Raw genomic sequence first — 15825 nt, 5'->3', positions numbered from 1 at the left:
GAGCTTTCTAGATCTAGTGGCTGAACTACATCCAGCCCAGTGGCGAGCACGTGATCAGCGCGTTGAGATGCTCTGTCCCTAACAGGCGCATTAGGAGCTTTCTAGATCTAGTGGCTGAACTACATCCAGCCTAGTGGCGAGCACGTGATCAGCGCGTTGAGATGCCCTGTCCCTAACAGGCGCATCAGGAGCTTTCTAGATCTAGTGGCTGAACTACATCCAGCCCAGTGGCGAGCACGTGATCAGCGCGTTGAGATGCTCTGTCCCTAACAGGCGCATTAGGAGCTTTCTAGATCTAGTGGCTGAACTACATCCAGCCCAGTGGCGAGCACGTGATCAGCGCGTTGAGATGCTCTGTCCCTAACAGGCGCATTAGGAGCTTTCTAGATCTAGTGGCTGAACTACATCCAGCCTAGTGGCGAGCACGTGATCAGCGCGTTGAGATGCCCTGTCCCTAACAGGCGCATCAGGAGCTTTCTAGATCTAGTGGCTGAACTACATCCAGCCCAGTGGCGAGCACGTGATCAGCGCGTTGAGATGCTCTGTCCCTAACAGGCGCATTAGGAGCTTTCTAGATCTAGTGGCTGAACTACATCCAGCCCAGTGGCGAGCACGTGATCAGCGCGTTGAGATGCTCTGTCCCTAACAGGCGCATTAGGAGCTTTCTAGATCTAGTGGCTGAACTACATCCAGCCTAGTGGCGAGCACGTGATCAGCGCGTTGAGATGCCCTGTCCCTAACAGGCGCATCAGGAGCTTTCTAGATCTAGTGGCTGAACTACATCCAGCCCAGTGGCGAGCACGTGATCAGCGCGTTGAGATGCTCTGTCCCTAACAGGCGCATTAGGAGCTTTCTAGATCTAGTGGCTGAACTACATCCAGCCTAGTGGCGAGCACGTGATCAGCGCGTTGAGATGCCCTGTCCCTAACAGGCGCATTAGGAGCTTTCTAGATCTAGTGGCTGAACTACATCCAGCCTAGTGGCGAGCACGTGATCAGCGCGTTGAGATGCTCTGTCCCTAACAGGCGCATTAGGAGCTTTCTAGATCTAGTGGCTGAACTACATCCAGCCTAGTGGCGAGCACGTGATCAGTGCGTTGCGACGCCCTGTCCCTAACAGGCGCATCAGGAGCTTTATAGACTTGAAGGCCATCACGTCTTGTTTCCACGTAACTCCCCAGTTAGCCTCACGACGCTGGGTGGACGCCGGAAATTAGAAAATACTGTCCGGGAATCGAACCCGGGACCATGAGTTAAATGCTTTGACCATTAGAATATGGTGTTTCCTATGTTTAAAATAGAATGAATAGAAGATTTTTTTTCGTGGGTGATGCCTACATACTTGTAGATTCCAGAAAATAGTAGCGTCATTTCAGGTTCTGCCAGACGGGGTCGGGGGTTGTCTACCGACATAAGACTTTCTAGCTTTATTTAGTATATTAGTAAGCAATTTATTGAAAAGCATATGCATCTCATACTCAAGGGTCAGTTGCGACCCTGCCCTCCGCAACTGACGCTCCTGTCAAAAAATAATATCTCATAATTTATTTCATTCATCTTGTAGGTATAGTATGATATTAATTGATACGCTCCGGAGTTTGAAGCATAGTGGTTGTCAACAGGGTTGGCTGGTGTAAACTAAAAAACGAAAAATGTTCGTAAAAGTGTAAGTGTTCGTAAAATTTTGATGAACACACATTTGTGTGTTATCAAGTTTCACTCCCGTATATTATTCGTATTATATTCAGACCTAAATTCCCCATTCATTACTCAAAGAGATTATACTACGAAGTAACTTTTTCTTTATGTTTCTGAATGTTTCGTTTGTGATTTTTTTTTTTTTTTTTACAGTTTATTATTATTGTTATGCAATTGCAATCAAAGAAAAATTCTAAATGTTGTTTCGTTTTAATAATGTTTACTATTCCTAAAATACAGCTAAACCGTACTTTTGGGGGGGAAGGGGTCATACAAACCCTACGAGAGGCATTTATTGAAAACAGAAGTATCTTTTGCATCTATTTATGTGTAAGTGGGTCAGAGCCAAAGTGGACTCAAATAATTCGTAACTTTATTCACTTTTCTTACTGATATGCAAATTTAGTCGTTATATTTCTTTAACTTGGACTAATAAAAGTCATAGTAAACAAACTTGGGACTAAATTAGTTCTTTTGTACTCTGCAGTATTTTCAAATTGTCCATATGTAATTCTGTATAATGGTTTCACTTGTGCAACTGTTTATCTTTTTGTCCTTCTGAAATGACGCTTATCAATTATATTAACAAGTATATAAAGATCAGTACAACGTATTTTTATCAGGAGTCCTTCGTGAGTGAGTCGGCAGACGTATCGCATTTGTGGCCAATTAGTCCCGGTTTTGAGTTCAAATGGAGGACAGTTTCTCTCGGATGTAAGCCGAGAAGCGCCTTGGATTCCGCTTTAAGCTTATGTGACCTCTTCCAGCATAACCCGGTTGTTGCATAATAACACCAAGGCGAAACAAACTTATTTCTGTTCATATGTGATATAAATATATACAGCAAATGATTTAAACCAAAAAAAAAAAAAAAAGATTTTTTTTTCAATAAAAACGATGGTTTTTGCCAACCCTGGTTGTCATTCACGTATCCAAGTTCAAAACTGATTGAAATACAACAGATTCAATTCTTTTCGTGGAGTCGCGGTGGCCCAGTGGTAGAGCCTTCACGTCTGATGCGTGGGGTCCTTGGTTCGATCCCAGCTCGCCTCAAGTGCACTTTCTGGTGTGCATTTTCTCGGGGTTCTTCCGTCTTCTTCATTCTACCATTTCGTTTATTTCTCATCATCACTGTCTGTTTTAGCCTACGCCGCATAACCGTGAGACGTAAAATTTAAAGATTTCATTTCAGAATTAGCATCATTTCATGTTTTGCCAGATAGGTGGAATATCCACGGACATAACTCATGTTTTATTTCTATATTATTATTGAAAAGCATATGCTTCTCATACTCAAGGAGCAGTTGCGCCCCTGCCTTCTTCAGTTGACGTCTCTGCAGTAAATACCTCATAATATATTTCACTTATCCTGTACGCATGGCATTATCTTAATTGATTCGCTCCGCAGTTTGAAGCGTAATGGTTCTTTACATATCCCAGTTCAAAACATGATTGAAATACAGTAAATTCATTTTTCTTTCCGCGGCTAATACCTAGGGTCATTCTGACATCCTTCTAAGTTTCATAAAATTATAACTCATAATTTATTTCTCTCATCTGATAGAAATATAACTATCTCAAATAACACATTACCAAGTTAGGCCGGAGAGCGGGGCTAATAATAGGTCAAACTTCGGAATCTGTTTGAAGTAGAATAAACGGAAAGTGTTTTGGGGCTGATACCTTGGGACATTCCCCAAAATTTACTAGATGAGACGAAAATACCTTATTTTTCGTCTAGTCTCGTTGCATGGGCAACACTATTCGTATGTGTAAATGCTTATTGTGAATAAATGTCAATGCATCATTCAGTGCAAACCTTGGATCACATTCTGTTGTGGTTCGTGTCAATGCAATACAAAATTTGAGTTTTGTTTCAGGTAATCAGGATGGACGTATTAGCTAAGTGGTTGGGCCAAGGCTTTCCCTTAAATGGTGTAATAACAAAATTAATAATTATATCATATAAGCGCATTAGTTCAGTAACACAGCTAATAATGTGACTCTAACTGATGTTTGAATTCAAGAAAATCCTAATTATGCAGATGCAAACTACAGACAATATTTCTATTTCTCGTGGTTTTTAATAAATTTTCGTTTGAGAACAGAACGATCTTTGGTACATAAACAAAAGAACCTATGCACAAAATTCACGGCTGGCCATGTTCGAGATTAATCGTGGGTAACCTCACTAATGTGTAGCCGTTTATTCGAGCGAGATAACCGCAGATTGAATGTTTAGTTTTGAGAGCTGGCAACATTAATTTGTGATTGAGTCGCGACTGTCATTGTAGTAGATTACAACACTTAAATCACTAGATTTCAATTCATGGTGCTGAAGTGCTGGATTACCATTTTCTTATTTTTGAAATTAAATCTACTCTTAATACCTTTAAGATTTATATATATATATATATAAATATGAAGTTGCATTCCTGGATACAGATTCACTTTAGGAAAGCTTAATTTTTGTGGGTAGCGAGAGAAACTTCAAAGGCGTAGCTCATCATACTTTCCAGATTAACACTTGTTCAGAATTCTGTACATTCGATGTAATATAATGCGCGTAAACGAAAGGAAACTGAAAAAATACAACTTCCATTGTGGTTTAGTATTTTCTGTGGTACGTATTTCTGTGCTGATTCATATATACGATATCTGTAAGTTCTGTCATTACTCATATTGCAGCATCATTCAATTTACACGTACTTCAAGCTACTTCATGATTTTTTTTTTTTTTCTTTGAGGGTGAGGGAAAAGTGTGCTCACTGCGTCCAATTTCAATATTACGTGTTCACTGTACTAAAATTTTAACGCAGAGAATATAGTTTAAGAATGAAAAGTGGAAATACTCTTGTAATGATAAATTTATGGCGGTACTTTGTAAACTTCATCGTATGATAAGTTCTTCATTTTTTAATTTTATTTATTTATTTATTTATTTATTTAGGTTTTGAGTCTCCTGCAAGACGGCGGTGCGCGCCGCTTGAATTATCTAAGCGACTTTGTGACTCATCTAATTACTGGCGAGGACTTAAATGAAGATGACATTTCTGAAGCTAAAGACCTGTATGATATACCAGCGATTACTCAGAAGTGGGTTATTTTGTCAGTAAAATGCAAGAAACTACTTCCGTATCCTTTATCAATTTGAAAATTGGTAAAAATGTGAATTATAGTAATTCGATATTGGACATCAGTATTTATGTAACATTGCTTCTTATCTTGTAAATTTTCTTTCTTTGTACAATGTTATTTCAGGCTTGATATCAAAGGTTCGTACTTTTGAAGTGGTATGAAACGTAACATAATGATTATAAAATTAACTTGTGAGATTTCTTTTGAATAATTCATTATTTGGATTATTTCACTTGCACGGGAGCAGGGGTCTTAGCTCAGCCATTTCCAAAATTTAATGAAATTTGGTGGGAAGGTTCTCTATTCTCTTTGATGTTTATACCAGTTGAATATTTGCTTTGGTTGCATTAATATGGCCTTTCAAAGAGGGGCCACTCACCTTCGCTCCGCGTTCGAAGGTGTAAAGATGCTAAGTTTAGTAAGTGTTTTTGAAATTTATAGTAAACATAAAGGCTTGGTCTTTTGCGAACTTGGGCAACTTTTGGCATTGCTGTAGAACGTGTTACTAATTAGTCGCTTAAGCATATCTCAGTATAGGTACAACTTTTGGAAGTTTGCAATATATCTTTGCGCAATTCATTGAACGCTCCATAATTACATTATAATTGCGCCAATCAGTCAAAACTTGGAGGCATGATTCCTATTTATGATAGGCTTTCCAATGTTTCTATATTTCTTATATTTTAACGAAACCTCCTATATTTTTGTGACATTGCTACTCCCACTTGTGAAAATAACATAATGAAATAAGGTGTGGGTGGTTGGAGGACCTTTGGTCTCCACAGTAGAGTGGTTGAATGGAGAGCACAAGATAAATCATGCCATGAAAATAATCGTTACAGAAGGATTAAACAATTTCTGAAAGACAAATTGTTTGAAGCCAAATTTCGCTCCATCTTTTGCTCATAGTTATTTTTGATAATTTTCTGTGTTTCTTTCAACGCAAGCACCCGCTAATTCATTTACTCTACTCAGAGTTTTCAGAGCTAGTCAGAATGCTGCTATTGATGCTTGTGAAGCCAGATGCGTTAAGGGAGCAGGAGGGTACCTATGTATGTGCAATTGATTTCAAGAACTGCGAATACCATCTGCGGCAATCTGAAGTTGAAGTGAAAGCGCAAACTGTAATAGTTAACAGCTCAGAGCTACAAAAGAGGGAATTCAGGGAGGAGGTGAAGTGATTCTACATTTGTGTGGTTTCAAAACTGCTTAAGAAATTACCAAAATCGAAATCATTGTTGAAGTATCTGCAGTATCCACATCCACTATTTAGAAAGGAGATTACTTGTTTATCTCTTGCACGGAATTTAGCAAAAGAAATTAAGCATGTATTTGAAGAACATCAGTGTCTTCATGGACGAGTGGAAACTCTATTCTGTGAAGCCACTTATCGAAGATCCGTGGTTTATGGAAAAAAATGACTGTGGTGATGTCAGATATTTGCCCATGGGTCAATACTGGGCAAGAGTATGTGATATAAGAAATTCATGTGGAACAATTAAATATGCAATGATGTCTGAAATGAAGGGGGCGTGGTGGCTCAGTGGTAGAGCGTTCACCTCCGGTGTTTGAAGTCCCTGGTTCGATTTCAGCTGGCGCTGTGTGAACTTTGTTACTGTCCAGCTGGATTCAAACATAGGCATTTGCAAAGTTGGTCAAAATCTCGTAAACGCAAATTTTTGGTTATCTTTGAAGGGAAATACCTTAACTGTACTCTCTTCAATCTTATTTTTCTTGGAAGGTTGGAAAGAGTATACTTAAAGGTTTAGAAGCTATATAGTTTAATTTTAGAACATTGTCTTAATGAGTACAAAAGTTGTTTCAATAAGTAGTATTTGTGATTCTTGGTGAAAATTTGTATGAGTGATGTTCATGCGTTAATTGAGTGTAGGGTGAGGCAAGGCCATCGAAAATGATTTGTACTAGGGTGACCATGCGTAACGACTAATATGCATATCAATTTAAAGAACAAGCGCAACATTGAAATAAATAGAAACATACGAAGTAAATTTACGAAACGTGCAATAAACTAACAATCATTTGCATTTTTAGCTAAATAGGATTGCAATACCGTCTTGGACAGATTGTGAATAAATATATTATCTTTCTGATATTGATGATGGTGTGTCTAAGGTCATGAATATATGTTGCCCTGAAATCCAGTAGATATCTTGAATAGTTGGCCAATGGAAGAAGTGAACAGGACCATAAGGGTGCATGAAGCTGGCAGGGGAATATTGTGGTTCATACATGCAACATACTGCTCAGGTTGTAAGCTAGCAGTAGAAATAGTTGGAATTTCGTGATTTGTTTCAAAGGTTACAGTGTCATTGCATACCCTGCTTACCCTGATCTTTTATGGGCTTAAATTGGTGAATTTCTCTCGTTCCGACAGTTGTGTGCTCCTTGACACATCTTCTTTCTTGATCAGCGTGAATATATCTAATGTCGTTCTGTATTTTAAAGTCTGGAATATTGTCATGGTAGAATTTGAACAAATCATGTGAAACCAATATTTGGTCATCTAATGGCCTCTGCAAACTAGCACGAGCTGCTAGCCTTTTTGCTGTTCCTTCAATTCCGTCACAAGGAAGTTGTTCCGAAGAAATTCCATCGAGGAGTGATGCCAAGGTCATCTTCATGCAGACATAAGTTAGTGAACTTCTTGAAATTCTTATACAGAGCAGCCGATCCATCTCTAAAAATAATAAATGCTCTTGATTATTTCTATATTTGTCTTCAGATATTCAATCAAACTCATTAGAAAAGTATGAACAGTAATGGATAACATGACTGAAGCAGTCACTGAGGATAGATGTGTTAATACACTGAAGTTTCGTTTCCACCAACATAGATAACAAAAGAGTGCAATGTGGCCTGACAGTTCTCCCAAGAAATCCTTGAATAGCATCTTACAAATAAATTAGCAGTTATCAGCAAAATCCATCAATATGATGGCGTCGTTATCTGCACTACCCTTTTTCTTCTGTGAAATCTTCAACAGTTTTGTGGCATGTCTGGAATGTGTGCCTGTCAATATGAATCCATTGCTTGTATTCTATATTTCGTTTGGATCATAGACTTCGAAAACATCTCCAAAATAAGACTAAAAGTTGAGAAGTTGAGCTTTACGTGCGCATTGCTCACAGCGTTGCAGCAGTCTTTTGTTTCCAAACATTTTTTTTTTTTTTTTTTAATTAATCAGTTCCTTGCAGTACTTGTTGATGTTGCTGCAGCCAACATCAGTTTTACTATTTCAAAGTAGGGGTTAAGACAGAGTGGCGTTGTCTACTCAGCTTGTTAGCTTTCAAGGTGAAGGCCTGCTACTACTAGTTTGCTGTGCTACTAGAAGTTAATGGACTGAGATTAGAAAATCCTCTGCGGAAGAGAAATTACTGTGAACACTGAGTACTGCTGACGGAAAAGTACTACTTGATTTGATCCAAATTCAAAATCTTTGTTATTCGTAGAAAATTCTCAGGTAGGGAAAGAGAAAAGTATGTTCGTAAACATTGCATAATGGGAGATCATGACAGTTTCTCACAAAATGATGCAAAGTTTACATGACGTAAAATAATATGCAGTTGACATAAACAATATAATTCACCTTTGTAGACATCGTACGGTTTTTGCTTTTGTTTAAATGCAGATAAAAAAAAAAAAAAAAAGTGTCGTAAATAATAAAGATTTTGGCTAAATGCTATCAAAATTATGAGTTATTGATTTTTGTCTTCTCTATTCGAGACAATACTATCACATTATTAGTGTTATTTTAATCATTAGAACAATATTCTCTGAATTAAAGTGAAAATGCAATTGGCAATCGTTCTTTTTAGATTTGATTTGAGTTTAGCATCCCTTCCAGCAGCGAGATGTATGAGACCTGGACGTGCAGCTTAACGTGGGATTCAAACCACATGAACTCTCACTGGAAAATGTTGTTGTTTTTTGTGTGTAGTGAGTTTCGTTTCATTTCTCAGTGTGAGATTTAATTCCTGCAATAGAGAATTAAGGTCAGAGTTGGAACCTGTTTTTGCGGTACTGAATTCATATAAAGAAAACTGTTTCTCACTATCTGTGTCCTTATCCCCCACAGTCTCTCTCTCTCTCTCTTTTTTTTTTTTTTTTTTTTTAATCTTTTTTCTTTCCTCACTATGGCGACTAGTGTTGAAACCGAAGACCCATAATTTTCACCACTTCCAGTTTGAATAGAGGAATAAAGGTCGAGATAAAACTTTTTCCTGGGACGTTGAATCCGTATCAGAAAGCAATTTTTCGCTGTCTCGAACCGGTTTTGCTCTATTAAGATCAATATTAAAACAAGAAGCAGTAATTTCTACACTTCCAGTTTTTGGAAAGGTAAAGGTGGAGATGAAACTAGTCTTTGGACTGAATCGATTTCAGAAAACGGTTTTTTTAACTGTCTATTCCCGTTTTTGTTCTACTGGGGTTAAGCGTTGAAACAGAAAGTGACTGATTTCTATTACTTAACAGTTTGAATAAAAATTTTTATAGATAAAATGGAATCTATTCTTGGAACGCTGAGTCGATTCCAAGAAGTCGATTCTTTATATCTTTTACACTTACGTTTGCGTTCTGATACCTGTCGACAGAAAGACGGATGTCTCCGTTGTATGAGACTTCTCTATACTTGTACGTAGCATAATTTGGAAGTAAAAAAAAAAAAATAAAATAAAAAATAAAAAAAAATCAATGGTAGTACTGAATATTTTAAGAATTGTATGATAATGTTTTTTTTACCAGCTATAGAAATATTTTCCTTACATTATTATCCAGAACTCAGGCATTTTCTCCAGAAACTGGGCAACTGTTTACCGGTATTGTTGCTTGTCCATCACAGCTAAGCGAAGCAGATGACAAAGCTGTATGGGCAATGATCACCTATTATGGTGGTGAATGCCGCTGGGAGCTGGACAGATGGTGTACTCACTTGATAATAGCGAAACCAGAAGGAGTAAGTGTAAAGCGTTTATTGTGCATCATTTCGTAGAGTTGTGTTATATTTTCAAATAATAAAATGGCAGAAAAATGTTCAAATTACGTCTCTTATTTATATGTGTAATGAATATTTTATATGGTTACCAGTAAGTATTAACTTTTCCATTTATTGAAGTCAGAACACCGTAAATGCTGAACCATATTGTACTCACAGAACCTTATCAACAGTTTAACTTCAGAAATAATCCGTACTTGCTTTCATCCGATATTTTGGGCTTTGTGAAGATGACCACAAAAACAGTAAATAAAAATTGGGTTAATTTCTTTTTATTCCTAGTGATTTCTTTTTTTTTTCTTTCTTTCTTTCTTTCTTTCTTTAATTCTTTCTCTGATCACGTTGAGAGTATTCGAGGAATCGGATGAAGAATAGAACAGATTAATGTAATAACAGAAACATAGATATTTACAATTTCCGAAATAAGGAACGGTTCGAACAGTTAGTTGATGCGATGATATGTCTCTATTAACAGGATATAACATTTCTAATCTGTTACAGCATTAAAAAAGTCTCAAAACAGTTTCGAGCATCTCTTCGTAAGCTAATATATATATAGGATAGTAGGTAACTCCACCGAAAAACTTTAGGAGGCGATTCCTTATACGAAATGAAAGAAAAAAGTTCTAATAAACATGGGCCGAAAAACGTCTGCTTTCAGAGTTATGATCCATTGAAAATTCGAAAAATCACTTTTCAAAACTCCCTAACTTAGAAACTATAGGACCTATTCCAAACGGTTCAAGGAATTACACAGGAACTAGTATGTGCTCTATCTAAATGTCCATGTTTTACCATCCTCCGTTATCTGTGAAAGGAACTGTAAAAAGGAAGTTGAGGTATAGGGATACTCCTTTAAGTACTAATGGTGCGTTCGTTTCGCTGGTATCGGTGAATTCTGAAACATGGATATTTAGATAGAGTGTATACCAGTTCCTGTGTAATTCCTTAACAGGTTGCCTGCCATGAACATCATATGTGGTGCTCACCTTATTTCTCTGTGGGGCCATGAGCAGCATATATGATGCTCATGTTTGATATCACAAATTACTAAACTATCCAAGTTCTTGAGCATCACATATGGTGCCCGGCTCCCATTGGTATATTTTCGGGAGAAACAACATATCGCGACAAAAATGTGATATAACTATCCATAATCGAGCAAAGGACAGAAGAAATTTGTGGCCTCCTGAGACCAGAACCCTCAAATCACCTTCGCAGTCAACCTGTTAAACCGCTTGGGATAGGCCCTATAGTTTCTAAGCCAAGGCGTTTTGAAACGTGATATTTCGAATTTCCTGTAGTTCATAACTCTGAAAGGAAACGTTTTTCGACCCATGCTTATTGGAACTTTTTTCTTTCATCTTGTATAAGGAACCGACTCCCAAAGTTTTTCAGTTAAGTTACCTACCACCCTGTATATATATAGGGGTGGCCCATTTAATCTTTCCACAGAAATATCTCGAAAATGGTTGAACATAAATGAACTGAACAAAAACTCAAATAGGAAATGCCATGGGACAAATCAAATGGTGATGATGTGGTGCCCTCCAGGGCCCTCTTCAAGGGGGCCCGGGGCTCAACTTTAAAATTTTAAATGGAAACATGGGGCGAGTGACACCTCGTTCGATAGATCTTTAACAACTAAAAAGCGATGTGGCAAAAGATTTTTCATGTGTGTCACTGTATTCAAAATGGTCACCAAGATATACTACCTGTATCAGATAAACCAGGGTGTCTATCGGTCACGAAAGTCAAGAAAAAGTCATGAAATTAGGTTTTGGCTCACAAATTTTTTTATCTGTACAAATATAAGTGCTGACCGGAAAATTTTGTTCTACAAAACGTCAAAATTCACCACTAAAAATTTCTATGGTTGGCTTTAGACGCTACAAATCGCAACCAAAGCAGGCTTCTATCCCATGTATGAAAATTCGGCCTAATTTGCACCTAAATTCTCACTTGAGAATGTTAGGAAATTTTATGGTTTGGTAAAGAAAAGGTCACGAAAAAGACACGAAATTTCATTTTGAAATTTTAGTATACATCCTGTAAACGACCAGTACTACTAATATGAAAAATAAATGAACCAAACAAAAATTCAAATAGGAAAGCCATGGAGCAAATCGAATGATGATGTCGCGGTGTCCCCCAGGGCCGCGTTTCATGGGGCCCAGGCCCAACTTAGAAATTTTAAACGAAAATATGGGTGAAGTGATACCTCGTTCGATAGGTCTTCATACACTAAACAGCGTTGTGGCAAAAGATTGTTCATATGGGTCACCGTTTTCAAAATGGTTACCAAGACATGGTGCGTGTATGAGATAAAACGTCCAGTACCATTAATATGAAAACGGTTGAAAATAACGGCTGAACAGAGTAAAACTCCTATAGGAAATCACAGAGGGTATTTATCATTCCACACCTCAAAACTGTTGCAACAGAGAAATGATGATTAGAGTAAAAGTGCCATAATGCAAAGGAGGAAATCTAATTTCTAGAAAATCATCGTTTCAACGTCCTCCGTAAGTGGGTGAAGCGGGACGGGAAGGAACGGTGAAATTGCAAATGAGAACATTAGGTTTTGCAAATTGTATCTACACAACAAAATTGTCTGAAATGTGTTTTTATAAGAGATAGATGTCTGTAATGGAAGAAAGTAGGTAAAATTCTTGTTAAATGGTGCCATCCATTTTGATTGCAGGCAGTGATTTGTGCAAAAATGAATCAACTGAAATACGAAACCAATTTGTCGAACAATGCAATTTTAGAACAATGTATACAAACGTTGGTTTTGCTCAAAAGTCGTCTGCACAGTATTTATTTCATTACAGTACCAGTCACTTGTAGTCCCAAGTGTTTCAGACAAACCATACCTATTGCAAGTAAAAGTGGAATTCTCATTTGAGATTTTACCATTCATTCCCGCTTCACCCACTTACGGAGGGAGATCGGAAAGATAATTTTGTAATAATTAGATTTCCTCTTTAGCATTATCACTTATACTTAAATAATCTTTTTCTCCGTTGGATTATTCTCGAGGCGTGGAATGATAAATACCCTCTGTGATTTCCTATACGAGTTTTATCCTGTTCATTTATCTCCAACCGTTTTAATATTAGTGGTACTGGTCGTTTTATCTGATACAAGCACCATGTCTTGGCTTCCGTTTTAAAAACGGTGACCCATATGAACAATCTTTTGCCACAACACTGTTTAGTGTATGAAGATCTATCGAACGAGGTGTCACTCGCCCCATGTTTCCATTTAATATTTTAAAGTTGGGCCCCAGGCCCCCTTGAATTGCTGCCCTGGAGGGCACCGCGACATCACCATTCGATTTGCCCCATGATATTTCCTATTTGAGTTTTTATTCAGTTCGCTTATGTTCAACCGTTTTCGAGATATTTCCGTGGAAAGATTAAAATGGGCCACCTTGTATATAAACTAGTAGCTGCATGAAAGACATGATGTATGAAATTTCGTCACTTATAAATTAGGAATAAAAAGAAGCCTTTCCCTACAGGACGGAGAAACAGAGAATTTCATACATCATGTATTTTGTTCCAACTTTCAAGTTTTCTTTAGATGTATTGAGAAACAGGTTAAGAGTGTCTCAAAACTGTTCTCTAATTCTTTCATCTTTTGGATGTTTCAATGTATGATAATTTATATTTACTATTAACATCATGTATAGTTAATATGTATTTACTACTAACATCATGTACATCATTTATATTTACTATTAACATCATTTCCTTGCAATTCGATTTATCTGGTGCTTTTTAAATAATTTTATTGTTGCTACTAAAATCATTGTTACTACTGGGTTTAAATACTGTACGGATTATCGGAAATTGTGTTGTTCCAATCATTATTTCTTCTTTACCTCTTCTTTACTTCTTCTATTGTTTTTTCTTTACCCTTTGTCTTCTTTTACTTCTATTCTTGATTCTTTCAGCTTTATTAGTATTCTTTTATATTTCTTCTAATATTAATTGTTTCACCTTTTATCATTTGCCTTTTGTTTCTTCTAATATTGATTGTTTCTTCTTTATACTTTGTCTTGTATTGTAATATTGATTGTTTTGTATTTATGCTCTGTCTTCTTTGTGGAAAGTTCACTCACCTTCACAACACAATACCTCATGTCTCATTATAAGAATTCTTTCAATTTTTACACGTCTACTGGCTTCAGATATCAGCTGTCAAATAACGATAGGCCTGACTCACTATGGCTCACATATCTTGAAATTTGGGAGACTAACATCATCTTTTGCTAAAAAGGCTTATTACTTTTTAGACAACCTGATGTATATTATCTGAAACAAAGAAGCGTAGTCAATAGACACTTTACATTTGTGAAAATATTTATTAAGTATTAAATGGAATTTATAAAATGCAAAGTAACAGATTACACTAAGACGTGATGTAGATATTATTACTATAAAGATGCCAATAGAAAAATATTGATTGCTTTTGTCCATCATTTAATTTGTTAATTTCTCTTTTGGTAGGCAAAATATGAGTGTGCCATGCAACATGAAGATCGGATTCGTTTAGTGACACCTGACTGGGTAATGGACAGCATTCGAGGAGGGACACGATGTGAAGAAAGTTTGTATCACCCACGATTGCTCATTATGCCAAAGCCAGATACTCCATCCCCTCCCCCAAAATCAGAAGAAATACTTTCATCATACTTGTCGACGGCTCAAATTACAGGCTTCGCACCCCCACCTGATCAAGGTTCCGCACCGCAAGGTGTGCAGCCAACGATTGGACAGCCTCCTATTTCTAATAGGCAGTTATTAGAACAATTAAAGCAAAGGATGCCATGGAATCAGCCAAGCCAACAAATGCCTCAGCAACAACAGCAGCAGCAACAACAACAGCAGCAGCAGCAAGTTGTACAACAGCAGCAGCAACAAGTTCAGCAACAGCAGCAGCAACAAGTTCAGCAACAGCAGCAGCCACAACCACCACCGCAGCAGCAGCAACAACAAATACAGTTGCAGCAGGCTCAACCTCAGATTCCTCAACAACAACAAGTTTCTCAGCAACAGATTATTCAGCAAGCTCAACAGCAACAACTTGTTCAATCAACACAACAGCAACAAGTGCAGCAGCAGCAGATTGTACAGCAAGTCACTCAGCAACAACAGCAGCAACGTTCTTTGCAACAGCAGTTGCAGCAAAGTGCCTCACTTCAGCAGCAGATACAACAGTTACAACAGCAAAAATTACAACAACAACAACAGCAGCAGCAGCAACAACAACAACAACAGCAGCAGCAACAGCAACAACAACAGTTTCACATTCAGGGACCGCCTCAGTTACAGCGAGTTGTGACGTCAGTTGTTTCCACAGGGCAAGCCCAGGTTCAGGGTTTACCAGCTGGTGTAACGCCTGTAGTAACTTCACGAGCTCTCTTAGGACAACAGCAGCAGCTTCAAGTGGGTCAGCAGCGAGTGATCCAAGGAGTGTTAGCTCAACCACAGCAGGGACAGCAGCAGTGGCGACAGGTCCAGGCTCCTGTTTCACAACAGGGCATGGTGAGTTCGTCACAAGCTACTGTTAAAGTAAGTAATGTTTATTGTTTACTTCAAGTTTCAGCACTAACAGCATCCAGAATGGAAGGGGTACGGTGGATTGATCTCTTCGTTACTTTTTGTTATTCTCGTAAGTAGCTGGTGGTTAGGTATACTAATCAATTTTAGATTTATAACCAAATGGGATAAGTATGCAGGAATACTTTTCATAACACGGTTTTTGTCCCCGGAATTCGAATGCCGCAGAAAGGAACCACTTGGAATAAGAACGAAAATTTCGAGCAAATTTTGCCTCAGCAGGGTGTCTACTGACCTGGAAAACCTTGAAAACCTGGAATTAGCCTGGAATTTACTTTTGGACCTGGAAAACCTGGAAATAGCCTGGAATTGGACGAGGAACCTGGAAGTTTTAAAATTGTTTTTA

General features: G+C 37.8%; 1 protein-coding gene across 8 annotated transcripts in view; it reads left to right on the top strand.

Annotated features, from left to right (window-relative positions):
• LOC145692873 (uncharacterized) overlaps positions 1–15825 on the top strand; it is a 74240-nt gene that overhangs the window by 12177 nt on the left and 46238 nt on the right. For 7 of the 8 annotated variants that reach the window (XM_081768411.1, XM_081768407.1, XM_081768410.1 and 4 more), the window contains exons 2-4: positions 4648–4832; positions 9633–9810; positions 14367–15431. In XM_081768411.1, the coding sequence (XP_081624537.1) occupies positions 4648–4832; positions 9633–9810; positions 14367–15431 (1428 nt within the window). The remainder of the gene's footprint in view (positions 1–4647; positions 4833–9632; positions 9811–14366; positions 15432–15825) is intronic. The other variant, XM_081768408.1, reaches the window with a different exon arrangement.

The sequence above is a fragment of the Thermobia domestica genome, chromosome 8 (assembly GCF_964235325.1).
Source record: "Thermobia domestica chromosome 8, izTheDome1.hap1.1, whole genome shotgun sequence".
NCBI classification, from domain to species: Eukaryota; Metazoa; Arthropoda; class Insecta; order Zygentoma; family Lepismatidae; genus Thermobia; species Thermobia domestica.
The sequence above is the reverse complement of the archived record's forward strand: the minus strand, read 5'-3'. Positions and strand labels throughout refer to the sequence as shown.